The 19,093-nt window shown below is 44.9% G+C and overlaps 1 protein-coding gene across 1 annotated transcript in view; it reads left to right on the plus strand.

Annotated features, from left to right (window-relative positions):
• Positions 1-19,093, plus strand: part of LOC122811461 (proteasome subunit beta type-8-like) — a 376,079-nt gene that overhangs the window by 262,476 nt on the left and 94,510 nt on the right. The window contains exon 4 of the mRNA XM_044083316.1: positions 16,751-16,880. Coding sequence (XP_043939251.1) covers positions 16,751-16,880 — 130 coding nt within the window. The remainder of the gene's footprint in view (positions 1-16,750; positions 16,881-19,093) is intronic.

Here is a 19,093-nt window from a genome sequence, read left to right on the forward strand (position 1 = left end):
ATTTTTTGGGGGGAGGTCACATCTGCTTTCCACATGTGTGCCATTGGCTACTGACAGAAATCCTAAGGACATCATAGTAAAGAACCACTGCTAGCACGTAATGCCCCTGTGGACTGTAGCACAGATATTGGCCAATATATGTGGACATTCTCAAACACTCTTTACAGTCCAGAGGTATACACAGAACCCCTTAGTGCAAAACGTGCACCATGCATGACAGTATGGATGTTAACAGCCATGTAGATGGAAATAACACAACGACTGGTATACATATGCCACCATAGGTTATGCATTCACACATCCCTGTCTGGCCTGACACATAACTGCTGGTACAGGGGTTCCATGGCCACATACTACTCACTAGATATTGACATACATCTATACAGCATCCCACTGCTCTGTCTGACATACATGCCTGTTAAGGGAGGCCTGGCAGCAGTATATTGCAGCTAGAAACAGATGGATAAGGGCAACAGCTTATTCCAACTGTAATAGTCAAGGACTGATATATATAGCCACCTGTCAAAAATGTCAAGGGTTTTATGTTGGTAAAACCGAAAGACACCTGAAGAGGAGGATATACGAGCATATTTATGAAGTACAGAAACAAAATTCTAACAATGCCCTGTTTCGGCATACATTGATATGCCAACAGGCCAGGTTTGAATTTTTTGTATTAGAAACCATGGTCCGAGACTATAGAGGGGGTCCTTGGGAGATTAGATTAGAGCACAGGGAAACCTACTGGCAAATATTTTTAGAAGCCAATAAAACCCCTGGCTTAAATGACACTATATCTATTGTCCCATTGTTAAAATTGAAAGCTGGTAAGCTGTGAAATTATATTATATATATTATATATTTTTTTATAAATATTAAGGTGTTTTGAAGCAACTTTTATATATTTTTTATATAAATATTTCAAAACATTGATGTTTTAGGTGATTGTTTTTAAAAATGAGTTTTTTTTAAATTACAGTGTATCATTTATAAACATTTTTAAAGTATATATTGACTGTATAGTATTTAAACAGTGAATGTGGTTGTATTAAGTTTTAATTGATTGCAACATAGTACATAAGCTAGACCATGGCAATCCACTATGTATCTGATGAAGTCAATGATTTATGCTGACGAAAACGTTATATTGCACTTTACTGACGTTAATAATAAATTGAGTGGTTGTGGTCTCCCACGGACTGATTTTTGGTATTTTTGGTGGAATTTTTATCAGTAGAGCCTCTGTTTTGGTTTAGGCCTGGCAGCAGTACATCTGGCAAGTGTCTGCACATGACATCTCACTGGGTAAGTACACTAAGCTGCTAGGCATGTAACAGTGCACTGTACAGGCTACAGGCAGACTGGCTCAACACTGGCCTACATCTCCTTTGGGGGAATGCACATGTACCTACATATAGAGCAGGCTCTGCAAGCATGTCACAGCACAGGGTAAGATACACCTGTCTGAAAGTGCATAACCACAACCAATGTGAATACAGCCACATATGGTAAGCTAGCATAAAAGTACAGTATATGGACTATCTGTTCAACACCATCCTCATATGTGCCACTCACAGACTAACCCTACATATACTCGGCTGCTACATGATTTCGTCTGCTGGCTGTGGTATGGGACATGTGTGTATGGCCCTACAAACATGTAAGCCAATATAGTAACATACAGCGGAGCAGCATGTAACATCAGATAGGACGGGACCTATAACAATGACATCTACCACAGTCTATACACATTCTAAAGAACATATTAACAATACACACACTGTCGATATTCACCATAGGTACACAGACCTCAGTACTGTAAAATGACCACAGAATGTCCAGGTTATGTCATCAAATGTAACCCCTACTGTGCATAACATGTGTAGCATTCTGATATCTCACTGGCTTGCTATCGGATATGCTGGCTTGCTATCAGATATGATGACACTAATGATGGTGTTCAGCACATATGTACCTCTTAATACATGACATATGTACAAAGGTTGACAGAGTTGTGGCTGGAAGCACATACACAGGATCAATATTGACATGTTGCTGTGATAACCTCATACATTTATTGTTGTAACGAGGTTTGTTGCCTCATGTTTAATATGAGGGATATGAAGTCATTAACTGTCACGGCTTTCACCATCTACAGACTGCAATCCTCACACTACCTTGTGCAGTTCACAGATACATGCTCTGTGGGTAACGCATGAAACCAAGGGCACAACACACTACCCAGTCTGCAGATGACCCTGCAGATGCGGATTCCTCATAAACAAAGAACTGACATGGCAGGTATTAAAACATGTAGAACAGCCATAACCACAAACACACTGTTAAACCAACATTACTCCACATGCAGTATAGCAGCACTTACAGTCTATAGTCAGGTCAGGCACATCTACCTCCTGTGTGTTGCCCTGTTTCCCCACAGTGTATGTTGTTAGAGGTAAATCCCCAATCCATCTGAGATGCTGTTTGCCAAACAGATCTAGTTCCTGCTCACAGTGAATGAAAAGGGCCAACATCAACATGATGTTCCTAGATACTGGAGTGTGTTTCCATACAATTGGCTATGGGAATATTATCACAGCTGTTCCACATGCAATCAGCTAGGGGAGGGCTGCAATTCGTGCAGAGACCATCAGATGGTCATGTGCATCACTGAAAATACACATGCTGCAGCCTAAGCAAAGCAGGTGCAGGTCTCCACATCCACCACAGAGGGAGTGAGAGAGGCAGACAGAGGCAAAGACATGTCAGGGTGAGGAGAGATTGTAAAACCTAAGCATGTTTGTGTCACACACCTACCAGCACAGGGTATCAAACCCCTGCTGACTGTGTTGTGCTATCCCATTTCTATGCAGTTATTGGATGCGCCACATAGGTTACATGTTGTGGAACCCTCAGAACATATATGTGATGGTGAGTGACATCTGCAACAGGGATATGGTAGCTATACGGTAGATGTAGTACATATGCCTGTCCGCATGTACAGTTGTCAGTGACAACACAGCCACATTCTCACAGGGATACACACACATTGACATACTTGGCAGGGCCAGGAATACAACCCATCACTAGTGAGATTGCCACAACACAATACTGTGCAGGTATCACATGCACCACAGGGGTCATACAGAGGTGATATGGGCAAAGGGTATGGGGAGGTGTCTGACATCAGACAGCATGCTTCAGTATGCCAATGGGGGTTGTAGTGAGTGTGGATGTGATCACACACACACACACACACACACACACACACACACACACACACACACACACACACACACACACACAGTGCCAGTACTGACATGCATGGGTGCATTTCTGCATGGGTGTGTGGTGCCAACTGTGCCAGATGGCTATACAAGGCTAGGTGATAGGTATACCTTGGCATCAGGCCACATGACAATGGTCAGCATTGTGGCTCAGGGCTGTGGTTTCTGCATTTGCCCACACAGGTGGGTATTGTATCCCCCATCTAGTCACCTGGGTGACTATTGTGTGTGGCCAGTGCTGTTCGTCACTTGCCTTGTATGTGTTCCTTAGTCCATGATATGGATGGTGTCTGGGATGTGCACACCTCCCACATGCATGTACAGTGACACGTGGAACCATACCTAGTGTGTCTGGCCCATGTTGTGTACACAGATTATCAGCAGATGTGCCAGTCTTGGCCACCTGTGGCGGGAACTGGTAATGGATGGCAGGTTTACCCTGCACCTACATTGATAGCATGTTAACAGCATTCCCTGGTGTCAGTGGCATCTGTCCATACAGGGCATGTTTTCAGGCATGGTATGTCCTTTGTGGGTCACGTGATGGCACCACAGGTGTTACCTATGTCCAGTGGGGAACATGGGGAAGGTGCACTGTGTGCATGTATGTGCCTATTGGACAGATGGACAGAGTACCATACTCTCTGTAGCCCACTGCAATCACTCCATAGTTACTGTCAGTGGCCAATATGCAGTGTACTACCCACATATTGGCTGTTGCCTAGGTGTGTGTGTGTGTGTGTGTGGGACATGGGTTGAGAGTTTGTTCTTGGTAATATTGGAGTTGCTAACTGATTGCCTGGCCTTGATGTCATGTATGGGTATGGATCTGCACCCCAGCCTCTCTGCTATTTCACATCTGTTATCCCTGTGTGGTGGACATTGTGATATATATACTAGGGCCATCATATAAGAAATTTGCAAATCCCACTCCACATTGTGCCCAGGTATCACACACACCTTCACACAGGATACGAGTTACACACACACATGCACACACCTTTCACATCTGGGAGTAGAACCCCTACCTAACTAGGTTATTACACTACAACACTAAGCAGGTATAGTACACGCCACAGAAATTACTGGAGTACCTTTTCCCCAAAGGTGTACATTACATTGGATGACATCAGCAGGATTAGCAAAGTAGGGCATCCGACTTGTAGTGAGTGTGGCTAGGCAAAAATGCATTGCTCCCTACACAGACAGTGACACACACACAAAACATCCACAACCGACATGTGTGGGTATAGAACCCCTAATAGAGGTCTATATCACACTACAACATGGAGCTGTTGTAGGACGCACCACGTGGAAGGCTGCAGAACTCTTTCTCCAAAGGTGTATTTCACAATGACTGACATCAGCAGGATTGCCAAAATAGGGCATTTGAAATGTACTGAGTGTGACTAGACTAAAATGCATTGCTCCCTGCGCAGACATTGGAACACACACAAGACATCCAGAATCGCCATGGGTGGGTATAGAACCCTACCAGAGGCTTGTATCAAACTACAGCAGTATACAGTTACAGGATGCACTACATCCTTCCCAGTGGTGTATTTCTAGGTGGATGACATCTGCAGCCTTGCCAAATATGAGCATTTGAATTGTAGGGAGTGTGACTACCCTATGAAGCATTGCTCTATACACAGACAGAGTCAGATAGACACACACACACACACGCACACACACAAACACACACACCCTTGCCATGGCTGGGATTAGAACAGCTACCTAACTAATTATCATACTGCAGCAGTATGTGGTTAGAGGACATGCTATGGAGATTACTGGGCTACATGCTTCCCAGAGGTGTATTTCTAGGTGGATGACATCAGCAGCCTTGCCAAAGATGAGCATTTGAATTGTAGGGAGTGTGACTACCCTAAAAAGCATTGCTCTCTACACAGACACAACACACACACACACACTTGCCATGTCTGGGATTAGAACAGCTACCTAACTAATTTAGCACACTGTAGCAGGATGCGGTTACAGGACACGCTATGGAGATTACTGGGCTACATGTTTCCCAGAGGTGTATTTCTAGGTGGTTGACATCAGCAGCCTTGCCAAAGTTGAGCATTTGAATTGTAGGGAGTGTGACTACCCTAAAAAGCATTGCTCTCTACAGAGTCAGACAGACACACACACACTTGCCATGTCTGGGATTAGAACAGCTATCTAATTTATCACACTGCAGCAGTATGCAGTTATTGGATGTGCTACGGAGATTACTGGGCTACATCCTTCCCAGGGGTGCATTTCTAGGTGGATGACATCAGCAGCCTTGCCAAAGATGAGCATTTGAATTGTAAGGAGTGAGACTACCCTAAAACCATTGCTGTCTACACAGACAGAGTCAGGCAGACACACACACAAATACACACACACTTGCCATGTCTGGGATTAGAACAGCTACCTAACTAATTTATCTTACTACAGCAGTACGCAGTTACAGGATGCGCATATGGAGATTACTGGGCTATGTCCTTCCCAGGGGTGTATTTTTAGGTGGATGACATCAGCAGCCTTGCTAAAAATGAGCATTTGAATTGTAGGGAGTGTGACTACCCTAAAAAGCATTGCTCTCTACACAGACACACACACACACACAGTTGCCATGTCTGGGAGTAGAACTCCTACCCAACTATTTTATCATACTACAGCAATACGAAGTTATGGTACGCGCCACAGAGATTATTGGGCTACAATTCTCCCAAGGGTGTATTTTACAGTGGATGACCTCAGCAGGCTTGTCATAGTAGGGCTATGGGGAGGGCAGTGTGTGTGCATGGGCCATAACCCATTCATCTAGAGGTTGACACACCACATGCAGGCAAACATAGGATCATATTTCACAAGTACATGTATACAGCTGCTAGATGTCTACTTCCTTGTACAAACTCGTAAAAAATAACTAACTTCTTGCACCAAACACAGAACCTGGTATCTCAGCAAATCGGCTGAAAACACAGCAAGTCGGCTGATAACACAAACCTTAGTGCGTAAAAAGGTTAAGTGTACGAAGAGTAAAATCTACTTTTCGTCGGGAGCAATCTCCCAACTTCCTCAGAACAAAGTCATGTTTCACAGCTGGCACATGTACCAGTAGTCTGTAATGCTGACAGATGCTGGTGGCTAGTATCTGCAGTGAGTGACATCTGAACCTCGTGTTTGGGGCCCTTTGGCTGTGTGGGACAGCCCTGGATGGCTCCTTGTCACAGTCACCCTCTTCCACACATCTATGTACGTCTACCCTTGGCTTATTATAGTGTGTTGTCCTTGCATATATGTCTGTATTCCTATCCAATGTGTGTGCAAGGCATGCATGGTGCCTACTAACGAGTGTCTGCACTAACAACTGCAACTGCCAGATATGTCTGGTCCACTGGTGTTTGCAGACATGGCTTTCATGTGTGTGTGAGCATGCCCAGTATGGCCTTCTGTATTTAATGCGTGGATCGAGTCCAGGTAGTTTGTACTGCAATGCTGACCTTGGTGTTGTACACTAACAGGTGGCATGCTGTTTCTGCAGGGTATCCATCAAACATTTGGCATTGATTGTTCCTACATTTCTGCATAGGATGGGGGGTGGGTCAGCCAACTAGTTTTACATTTTTACACAGGACGGGGGTGCACACCTGACTGTTATTACATTACTGTGTAGGATGTGGGGAGCACACGTGACACTTGTACACATTTGCTATGACTGTACTGGTATGTCAGGTACTCCATTTCATTCTGTATTAACTATCATGCTGACAAGAGGCATACCAGTGTACTACAGATCGTGGCTTTGGTTGCCCTACATATTATTGTCTGACCTCTTACCCTTCAGAACTAACATCCCACTGCCTGCCCTGCTGTAGTCTGTCTTTGTAGGCATTGGGGGGAGGTGAATCATAGCCATCATTCAGGAGCCATGGCACAGGCTCTGTTTGGGTTTGTCTACACCTGTCCTGCTGGCTGAGACTGTTGAGTATGTGAACTGCCCTGACTGGCATGTGTGGGTCATATGGACACACATGTCGCTCAGCACATTTCCTGCAGTGGGATGTGAAGTTGTTAAATCTCGCCATTTATTCTCACTGATGGGTTCGGAGCCAATCCTCTGCTCCAACACGGCTGATAGCAAAGCTCAAGGTTTAGCAATAGCTCGAGACCAAGCCCCTTGTCCCATGATGCACTGCTGGAATTACCTCAGATCTAGTTTGCCGCGGCACGGATCTCTTGGTTTCCAGCGTTGCTCTAGACTGTTTTCTACAAATTAGCAAGTTTTTACAAATCTTTTTCTGATATTCTTATACTTTTAGGTGTTAGAGTGTTAGAGTGCTAGCCCCTTCCATAAATATGTTAGTGGCCTCTTCAACTAGTTTTGGCTTTGGCCATATACATATATGTCTATATAGCGTGGCCTCTTTGGGCATTGTTTAAGTGTGTGTTAAACTTTTTCTAGTTTTCTTAGTTGTGATAGAGTTTGTGGATACAAACATTATGTCTGAAGGGAAAGAAAAACCTACCAAGTCTGGCTTCAAGAAATGTCCAGACTGTGGTCAAAAGATTTTAGTCACTGATGGGCACGTTCAGTGTGTTTATTGTTTGGGAGCAGTGCACCTACAAGAATCTTGCAGCATTTGCCATTCTTTTTCATCCAGGGTATTGTTAGAAAGGAAGAGAAAATTGGTAGATCGAGGCTTGCTAAAGCAACCCTTTTCTGAAGCATTGAGGGACTAGGATGGTGCCAGGAAGTCCTCAAAGTCTTCAAAATCGTCAGCAGATTCTAAGGGATCTAAGAAGGCTAAAAAAATGGAAGATTCAGGGGCATCGGTTCCACTGGCCTCAGAACCGAGTGTTCCTTCCTGTCAGAGCCAGCTCACAGCCTTGGAGACGGTCTCTGAGACTCCATCATCTCCTCTGCTTCATTCGGCACCATCTGTGCATTCATCGAAGTCTTCTGTCAGCCTCTCAGATCTGGATATTGACCGGTTGGTGCAGAAGCTCTTACGGGCACCAGGTCTTGCCAAATTGTTGTCTGCTCCGACACTTCCGTCAGAGCTGAAGACCATCACCCTGGACTTGACTGCTCCTCCTCCAAGCCGTACCAGACCTTTGGAGCTGGAGGAGGCCAATCTGATGTTTGTTGATCCTGTGGAGCCGAGACCTGCTCTGGTATCTTCAGTTCCGTCTGCTCGGACATCCTCGGCACCGACCAGGGACTCTAGGAGCCGACACTCTCCTGTCGGGTCCGATGAGGATAGTCGTACTGACTTGTCGGTGCCGACTCTTCCTCTTGGGGCTTCGGCTTAGATGAGCTCGGCTCCTACCTCTGGCTCGGAGCCCATGGCATCGATACAGGAGGATCAGACGATTCCTTTGGGTCCATCTACTCCTTCTCATCAGAGCCATTGTGCTTTCGAAGCTATGAGGAGAGTCATGTCTCCAAGGACCTCTTCAGCATCAGGTCCGGCTTCCTCCTCCCCTCAAACTCCTGTGTCTGCTTCTGTTTCCCTCGGCCAACCCAAGCGTAGAGACTCTGAGCCTCAGGTAGCCCCACAGGGCGCCCCTTGCTCTTCCGGGACCTCTACAGAGGCTCCCACTGAGGAGGTCCCCAGGAAGAGGTTGTGTAAGAGGAGACACTTGGAATCCCCACAAGAGTCTTTGACATCTGACACTGACTTGGATGAGTCAGAAGGGTTCCCTCGATCCCCCTCTGAGGATGTCTCCTTTGCAGAGATACTAGAGATCCTTAGGCAGAGGGGTGATTGGCAGTCCAAAAGCCCTACCAAGGAGGAGTCAGTGCTTCTGAAGGCTTTCAGGTCTCAACCTTCCACCTCTTGGGTGTCTCCACCGTACAACGAGCTCATGGATCTGATCTTTCGTAGGGCGTGGGAGTCGCCGGAGTCCATGGAACCTGTCCCTCGGAGGCCAAATAAGTTCATCCCCACCCCCGTGGATAAACCTTTTTTGACTAAGGGAGTGCCTGTTGATGCCATGGCGGTGGCCACCAAGAAGGAAATGTCTGTGACTTCCTCATCTATCCATCCTCCTAACAGAGATTCTAGGATCATGGATAGATATGGGAAATGCGTGTACAGTTCAGTGACTTTTTCTCTTCGATCACTGAACTATTTAACCCACTTCACCAGACTCCAAGGAGATCTCCTGAAAGAGCTAGGAGATACTCTTCAGGGTACGGTAGCTGCAGAGGTTTCCGACAAAGTTACCAACCAGCTCGCTACTCTAAATTCGACTGTGAACTCATCCATGCATCTAATATCTTACTCAGCTGATGGGTCGAGTAGGGCTGCAAGTTCAGGCATTGCTCTGCGTAGACATGCCTGGATGCATCTCTGTTCCTTCGCAGAGCCCTTCAAGTCTTCATTTATCAACACCCCATCTGATGGCTCATCCTTGTTTGGGCCCAAGGCCCAAGGAACTTTGACCAGGTGTGAGCAGGAAGGAAAGATTCTGTCTGCTGTCAGAGTCTGCTTTTTTAACCCTACTCTGTCTTATCGTAAAGGCAGTAAGGGCGGAAAGATGTGGTTCCGAAAAGCCCAAGGAGCCTTTCAGGACACACGTGGCAAAACCCCCCTCTAGCGGCAGAGGAGGGGGTTATAATGGAAGACGCCGGCCGTGCGGCAGAGGAGGTTCACAACAGCAGGATGACAGAGGTCAATTCTCTGGTCAGCTCCACCAGAGCTCCTGAAAAGAGGCCCGGTTGTCCTGCTCTGGAGGTAGTCGGGGGTCGCTTGTCTTTATACCCAGATGCCTGGCTAGACATAACATCTGATGCCTGGGTACACAGCATCATCTCCAGAGGGTCTTTCATACCCTTCTCTTTCACCCCTGTTCCTGTCATTCCACCCAGTTTCAGGGAACAAGCAACTATAAGGTCCACAAGTTGCTAGAAAAAAAGTCATCCAGCTAGTTCCAGCAGATCAAACCGGATTCGGAACTTACTCAAGATTCTTTTTGGTTCCAAAGAAAACAGGAAACTGGAGACCTATCTTGGACCTCCGCAGACTCAACCAATTTGTGAAGAAAGAGAAGTTCAGAATGGTCACACTTCAGTCCATACTTCCCTTTTTAAGGAAAGGCGATTGGATGTGCTCCATCGATCTCAAGGACGCGTAGTACCACATAAAGATGGACAGACACTACAGAGATCACCTGCATTTCCGGCTGGGGGCCAATCACTATCTGTTTCGAGCCCTGCCCTTTGGTCTCACTGCAGCCCCCAGAGTGTTCACCAAATGCATGGCAGTGGTCATGGCTCACCTGAGACATCTAGGATTCCAGGTGTTTCCATACCTAGATGATTGGCTCCTTACCTCCACCACCAGGCATCAACTGACTCAGGCAACCGAATCCACTCCGACAGTCTGCAACCAATTAGGTATTACGTTCAACTTCAAAAAGTCTGCCTTGTCGCCATCACAGCATATCATCTTTATACGAACAGAGTTAAATACCTCAACCAGCACTCTACGTCTTCCAGCCAAAAGGGTCTCACTGCTTCGCCAGCACATCGTCTCATTGGTGTCAAAGAACAGAGCTCCAGCCGCAGAGGTCTTGAAAGTATTAGGTTTGGTATCGGCAGCAATATTAGCCATTCCTCTCACAAGGCTGCATATGTGAATTCTTCAATGGCTTCTGTTCACCCAGTGGTCTTACCTGGAATTGCCAATGAACCATATAATCCTCATCACAAACTCATGCAAGAGGGGCCTTCAGTGGTGGTTGACGTCTCCATGTCACAATGGGACGATCCTTTGTGCTCCCCCCCCCCCCCCAGTAGCCACTTTGACCACAGACACTTCCCTGATAGGGTGGGGGGGGCATTTTCAGGGAAAGACTGCCCAAGGCACATGGACGGATCAAGAGTCACATCTGCATATCAGTGTTCTAGAGATGAGAGCAGTACTTCTGGCGTTGCAGTATTTCAGGACTCTCTTCCTCTAGGGATGATTGCAATTCAGACAGACAACATGTCAGTGGTCTAGTACCTGAACAAACAGGGCAGAACCAAGTCTTACCCCCCTTTGTCGAGAAGTCCTCAGAGTATGGCAATGGGCTGTGTCATCCTAGCATTTTCTGTTAGCAATGCACATCCTGGGGAAATCCAACGTGATAGCGGACAAGCTGAGCAGGGCAATTTTGTTGCCTCATGAGTGGCCTCTCAACCAAGACATTGCGGACAGGATTTTCCGTAAATGGGGCCAACCTTGCTGCGAACTTTTTGCCAGTCATATCGGTACCAAATGCAGAAGCTACTTTGCCCTTATACCACTTCCGGGACATCCCCCGAGAGATGCACTTGTACACGATTGGCCTCCGGGTCTCCTATATGCATTTCCTTCAATCCCATTGATACCCAGATTTTTACAGAAAGCAAAGTCACTGGGAAGGTCTGTCATTCTTATAGCCCCCCCATTGGCCTTGACCGATTTGGTTTCCCTTTCTTCACCATCACCTGCTGGAGGATCCATGGATCCTAGACCCAGTTCCAGATCTGCTGACACACCCGTCAGGGGACCTCCATCCTTCATTGCAGTCACTGAAGCTAACTGCTTGGCTGATCCAGTTCCCCACATAGCCAGGCTTCATTCCCTGTCGTACAACACTATTGTCTTCCCATAAGCCTTCCACCAGAAAATTATATCGCAGTAAGTGAAAGAGATTTCCATTTGGGCCGACACACAAAAAATTGATCCTTTTCAAGCTCCATTGTTGTCCATTCTAGATTTTTTGACTATGATTTTTAAGGAGGGAGCAGCAGGTGCTACAGTTCAGGTTCAGTTAGCTGCTATATCCAATTTCCATTTTGGAATTGATGGTTTAAATATTATGGCCCATAAGTTATCGAAGGCTTTTCTCAAAGGTTCTTTTCACATGAGGCCCCCACTGAAGTCTCCTTATTCTCCTTTGAGTTTGAAATTTATGCTATCTCAAATAATTATTTCCCCCTTTGAACCAGCATCATCTTGTGATCTCAAATTTTTGTCTTTGAAAACAATTTTTCTAGTGGCCATTACTTCTGCCCGCCAAGTGTCATAACTTCTAGCATTGTGTCTCAGACCTCCTTATATGATTTTCCATGCTGATAGAGTATCTGTCAGAACAACCCCCTAATTTTTGCCTAAAGTCTGTTCTGAGTCTAATATCAATCAGGTCATTGAGTTGTCTGTCTTTTTTTCCCAACCTTTCCAACAAATTAGAATACATGCTGCACAAACTTGACGTGCACAGACAGCTCAGATTTTATCTTGACAGAACTAAGGATATTGGGAAATCAGATCAACTTTTTGTATCCTTTTCGGAGGCCAGAAAAGGTAGACCAGTGGTTAAAACAACCCTTTCAAAATGGTTATCGGATTGTATCTCATTTGTTCATGCAACTGCTAATATACCTTTGCCACACAAAGTAAAGGCTCATTCATCCAGAGCTGTTTCTACATCTTCTGCTTTTCAAGCCAAATTGCCCCTTGATAACATTTGTGCTGCAGCCACTTGGTCTAAGCCTCATACTTTTATCACTCATTACAAAGTGGATAAGGCCTCCAGGGACAGGGCTTCTTTTGGTTCTACGGACCTGAAAAATGTACTCCCGTGAGCCACCCAGGATTGTGGGTGCTAGGGATATGCTACCCATCAATGAGAATAAATGGCGAGATTTAACAACTTCACGTAAAGAAGTTATGTACTTACCATAATGTTCCATTTGAGTTGTATATCTTGCCTTTATTCTCACGTCCCTCCCTCCATCCCCCACCTGGCTGACATTTGACTCGGAGGCTGGTATCATCCTGGTTGTTCAGTTCTTATTATTTCTTTTCCTTTTTGGGAGAGTGGACAAATTCCAGGGATATAGTACACGCAGCAAACAAGATCTGAGGTAATTCCAGCAGTGCATCATGGGATAAGAGACTTGGTCTCAAGCTATTGCTAAACCTTTAGCTTTGATATCAGCCGTGTCAGAGCCGAGGATCGGCTCCGAACCCATCAGTGAGAATAAAGGTGAGGTAAACAAATCACATGGAACATTATGGTAAGTACATAACTTCTTTTTTTGTCCCCCTGTGTAGTACTGGCTACTATGGTGACTCCAGTATGTGTTACAGATGTCATGGTGCCACTATGGGTGTCTATTGTCTGCTGCCATAACATTCAGCCACCCAATTCCCATGCATGCTCACATCCATACCATAGATACAGGTAACAACACATTCTACTTCATTCGGCAATTGGTAGGATGATTGACTTACCTTGAGGGTGTGCCAAACTTGCGGTTGGTGCTGGATCCTGTTTACTGTATGTGTGAGTCAGAGAGAGGGGTCATTCCCTGGGTCCCTACTGTGTCAGTGTATGTGCTATGCATTGTTTCTTTGCCGCAGCCTCGGCATACTGGGCACATCTCTGTCTGCCTACTGGGGCAGGCTCAGGTTGTTGTTCCTCCGAGTCACTGTGTGCCTGTGCAGGCCTTGGCATTGGTGGGGGGCTGTTTGGCCCTTCCCCATGCTGTTCCTGCTGCAGCTATTTCCACAGGATCGTATTGTGTAGCATAGCACATACCGTAACAATTTGGGTACATGTAGCTGGTGAGTACTGCAGGGCTCCACCGGGTGTGTCCAGACACCAGAACCGTGACCTGAGCATCTCAAACACATGCTCTATTATAAGTCTGGTCTGTGCGTGTGCCTCACTATGGCATTCCTATTTAGGTTTGTGTGCATTTCTGATGGGTGTCATCAGCCACGGCTCCAGTGTGTAACCAGCACCCCCCACTAGGTGGCCGTAGGGGATGTCCCCATTGGCAAATTTCTAGTACAGCTGTGTCTGATGCCATATGTGGGAATCATCAAAGCTTCCAGGGCAGCCAACACACACATTCATTACATACGACCTGGCAGTTGATGGAGGGGATGCCCCTGCGGTTGATGTAGGCCCTACCCTGATCACAGGGTGATGCTTTGATGCATATGTGCGTGCAGTCTATAGCACCCACTACCTCAGGGTAATCTGCTATTTGGTGAAAGAGATGCATATTGCTGATCAACACCTCACGGTTGTTAAGGAAATATATGTGCTCACTGGCATGTGCTGACATGGCATCCAGGAACTGGTGGAATACTCTGGATGCTGATGCCTGTGAGATCCCCATGATATCCCCAGGTGAGCTTTGGGAGGTACCTGTGGCTAGTATTCCTAGGCCTACACATACCTTGGTATCCACTGGGATGGGTTCCCCTTGGTCAGTTTGGTGTGTCAGGTGTGGCCGGCACAGCTCAACAATTTGCTGTAGGAGGTCTCTGTCCACCAATCTCCAGCTCATGTAGCCCATGGTAGGTTACCCTGGGTCTGTACACTCTTCTCCGTCTCCTCACTGTGGGTTGATTGGCAGCATTCACATCCTCACCGCTCTCAGCCTCTTGCACATGTTGTTCTATGTTGCCTGCTGCAGCCCTTCTCATTTTGTACATTTGTTTGTTAAAATTTCCCTGCTTTTATACACTGGTGGTGTATAGTGTGGGGGAAAAACAGAGGGGAAGGTGTTTGCTTAGTTTATAGTGGTCTGGGCTGGGCTGGTCTGCTGCCTCTTTAATTGGCTGATTCTGATATATTTAGCCTGCCAGCTAAGCTAATTCTCCTTGATTACCTTCCTACTGCTGTTTTCCCTTCCCATTGCCTTCCTGTTTGAGCCTGTGGGCATGCCGCACAAACAGAGTGCTCAAATGTGCACACTGCTGCTATTTCCTGGTTTAACTTCTTTTTTCTTCCTGTAAAACCTGTTGCATGATGAGCACACCCGCCTAGGCTTTGTAAAGAGTGCTAAGCAAGTTTAGACACACCCCCTAGCTGTGCTAAGCTAGGAGCATACCCGAGCCATAGGGCTCCAGTCCGCTTACAGTATGCCTGACACCTCCTCCATGATGTCACCTACCTCCTAGGCTTGCAGCAAGCTATTCCTACTCTTACAGTGTTGGGACCTCACTCACATGCTGGGAAAAACTGGGATTCACTATCCTTCCTCTCATTTGCATAGGATTGCCTGCTAATGCATAGTTACATGTCTCACACTGAGCCTCCCCCCTTAGCAACCATTATTCACTGGCCAGGTTGTCTTCTGCCTGCCATTGACTTGCATGGCAGAATAGTGATTTTAGGTAGACTGCTTATTTTAGGTTTATTTTATTGTTTTCCCCCAATCCCATTTGCATGCCGCTGCCCTACCCTTAAACAGCCGCGATCGGCTAAAAAAAAATAAAAGCTGATTTTTGTATTTTTTTTGTTTGCAATGCCAATGACCTTATACTTGGCTATTGGCATGCTTACTACATGATATGCAGCCTTTATTTGGGGCTGTCACAGCTCCGTTTTGGATTTTGCAGAAATGTACTCTACTAACCGAGTACATTTCTGCAGATAGCACTAGTCCTGCACGGACTGTTGCAAGCTTCCTGGATTGCAAAATGACCTCATTTGCATAGATTTCTCCTGCAAATGAGGTGATTTGCATACCAGGGCTTAGTCCATGCAGGATTAGTGCAGGAGCACTCATGCACGCCCCTGCAGGCTGTTCCTGGATCGCATGGCATACATATTGCCTGCTTGAGGTCCTACACCGATCTTGCACTCTTTGCAAGCTTTTGAGAATCCGGGGGTATGTCTCTGTTAACACTCAGATTTGCTTATCTCCCCTAATACCGCACTCTATTGTGCTTCTTAATTACTCCTACCTGTCTTATACACCATTTTTCTATCTGTAAAGTCTTTGAAAGGTTTATAAATTTAATGTTTGTGAATATCAATACAACTTTTGTTATACTGATTAATGTGATTTGTATTCACTGAAACTTCATCATAAAATGTGTTACTGTAAATATTGGTTACATAAAATGTGATACCTTGGAGCTGTTCTCCCCAGGCCTTAGCTGAAAAACGGCAGTAAATAAATAATATATACACACACTTTTGAAGCAGTTCCACACACTGAGCCTGTCTGTAGTGGGGCAGCCAGTTTTAATGACATAAGGTAACATCATATATAACTACTGACATCCCCTTGTTTAATAACATGGCTCCCTGAGATTAGAATTTCATCTTAAATCCAAGTTTAATGACTATATGAACTAATGATGGCATACATCCTTCTACATGTGAAAACTGAGATGTGAAATAAACATGGCATCAAACTGAACAGTCAGCCTTAAACACAGAGGCATAATATACTTGTTTAATTGTGTTGGTCTTTATTGTCAACAAGCTGATTTTAAAATTTATTGTGAATATTGTCATACATGCTGGTTAATTTTCTTTTTGAAAATATGTAAAATATAAGCATTCATAAAAATGCCTTTTTTAAATTGTCCTTCTGTATAGTTAGAAATGCTCCACATAACCATTTGTGTTTAGACAGCAGTCATGTTCAGGCATTAAAACAAATATTTCATTTGCAGAATATACAGACTCCGAAACAAGGAAGAAATATCAGTCTCAGCAGCTTCCAAGTTATTGTCTAATATGCTGTCTGAGTACCGGGGGATGGGACTGTCTATAGGCAGCATGATATGTGGATGGGACAAAAAGGTACGTGTTCTTTGTTTTGAAAATGAGGCAGAGTTTGCTGTTCACAGCTTGACAGTTCCTTTGTATTTGAGAAATATACATATATGCTGTAATACATTATATATGTATCTTTTAATTATACATTTAGAAATTCATTGATGTTTTCATAGATTATAGTACTAAATGGAAAAGTAGTTGAGTGATTTGCTTTAGAAATTATACTTATCTGACAGAGAACATTTGAGTTTTGCCTGAGGTTTTTCTTTTTCATTTTTATTGTTTTATGATGACTTCTAGTTAACGTGACATTATTTTCTTACAGGTGGTACCTGTGTGGGATCCTGCACTGACTTTTTGACTGCAATTTTGTTATCAAAGTACAGTTTTATTAGGAATTAATTCTTAGGGAAGCACAGTGGTACAACAGTTAGCACTACTGACTCATAGCACTTAGTTCTGTCGTTTGGCAAGGATGCCTGCTTTGTAGATTTTGTATCCTTTCACTGTGGCTGCATGTGATTTTGCATGGTGCTAGCTTGATCTTTGCTCACATCCCAAAAATGTACTGTAAGTAATCTAGTGCAGATCCAACTTGCTTCTAAGTACAGTGTGTGTGTGTGTGTGTGTGTGTGTGTGTGTGTGTGTGTGTGTGTGTGTGTGTGTGTGTGTGTTCATAAATATGAATTAATGATTTTTTTGTAATGTAGGAGTTTGGATTAAGTGGGTAGGCAGAGAAAGAATGAATGAATGATTTTTGGTAGTGGTAAAACTGTATCAGATTTATTTATTCTGAATGATGTTTCCCTAAAACCAAACCATAAGTAATGTAGAATCAGAAACCTCCTCTCAACTAACTCTGGGGTCAAAACAGACTGCAAGAAATTTCTATAGGTGATTTGTTTTTCCTTGGGAGGGGAGAAAATTCTCTTTTGAACAATATTAATAATTGTACTGTTGCAAAGTCATCAGGCACCAACCATTGTTGTTGGTATTATGAAATATAATCAGAGATGTTCTTAGGGGAGCACCTCTCCGTCAGTTCTGAAAGCTAAAAAGTTGAAGCCGTTCATTCCGGTAGTTTCTATGGAACCACAGGTCTCTGCTTTTGACACTCCGGTGCTGTCTACGCCAGCACCAGTTGTTAGTTCGAGCCCTTAGATGTCGAAAGTGCTGATACCTGAAACTATTACCAAGTCCAAGGAAGTCATTGTTCCACTGTGTTCAACATTCATCAGACCTATCATTGAGTACAATGCCCCCTTTGGTATGTACCTAACCAGGCATATCCAACGATTGGAACGTCCACAGTGGTTCCTAATTAAAAGAATATAAGGCGTAAGTAAAATGTCCTATGTAGACTGCCTCAAGGCTCTATCCCTGTATTCTGTCTCCTACAGGCTTTTGAAGGGAGATCTATGCCTGACATACAGGGCATTGTCAGACCCCACTCTGATGGACCTCCTGAATATCCTCAAACCAAACAGCACCAGAATTACCGGTTCTAAAGACTTAACCCTTGCCTGTGATATAAATAGGACCTGCTGGAGAGACGAGTAGGTATCCCAGAGATTACCCGTCTCTGGAACAGGCTCCCCATACATGTGAAGCAGAGTTCCTCCCTAACCCAATTCAAGTGCAACCTGGACAGATGGATGAGAAACAGGAAATTCATCCTTGGTTTGGCACCTATGTCTCTAATGGACATAGGCAACCTGTAAATGGTTCATCTCCCAGGCCCTAGCTTGTAAATGTTTCATTTTGCAAGCCCTTGCTTACACTTATCAAGGGTATCAAAACTTGTCAAAGATTTGGGATGTATGGCTAGGCTTAAAACGGCCCTTGTGGTCATTAGCCTAGTAAGCACCTATGAACCTGTAAGACTTTACCTAGAATGACCTACTCACCCTCAAATAACCCTTTTGCTGATGAATTACAAGAGGTGTTCCTGCAGAGGCCTAAGTCTTCCTCTATATCATTGGTCTGCTCCACCAAAAGTCTCTCAGAGCTTGACATGGAGAGGCTAGTGAATACATTCTTGTGGGCTAGAAGGCTTTCTGATCCCCCTTTGGTGCTAATCCCCACAGGGTTCAGTACCAAATAATTCTTTCACACCATTAACTACTCCTTCTCTAACCTCCTGTGAGGTCTTAGAGTCCTCTGTTCCAAGTCTCCCAGTATTGACTGTACCAGTTCCAGAGTTGTTCCCTTCTTCGTAGCTGGTAGCTACCTAGAGT

This window comes from Protopterus annectens, chromosome 9.part0 (assembly GCF_019279795.1).
Source record: "Protopterus annectens isolate FY-2018-M chromosome 9.part0, PAN1.0, whole genome shotgun sequence".
Classification (NCBI taxonomy): domain Eukaryota; kingdom Metazoa; phylum Chordata; order Ceratodontiformes; family Protopteridae; genus Protopterus; species Protopterus annectens.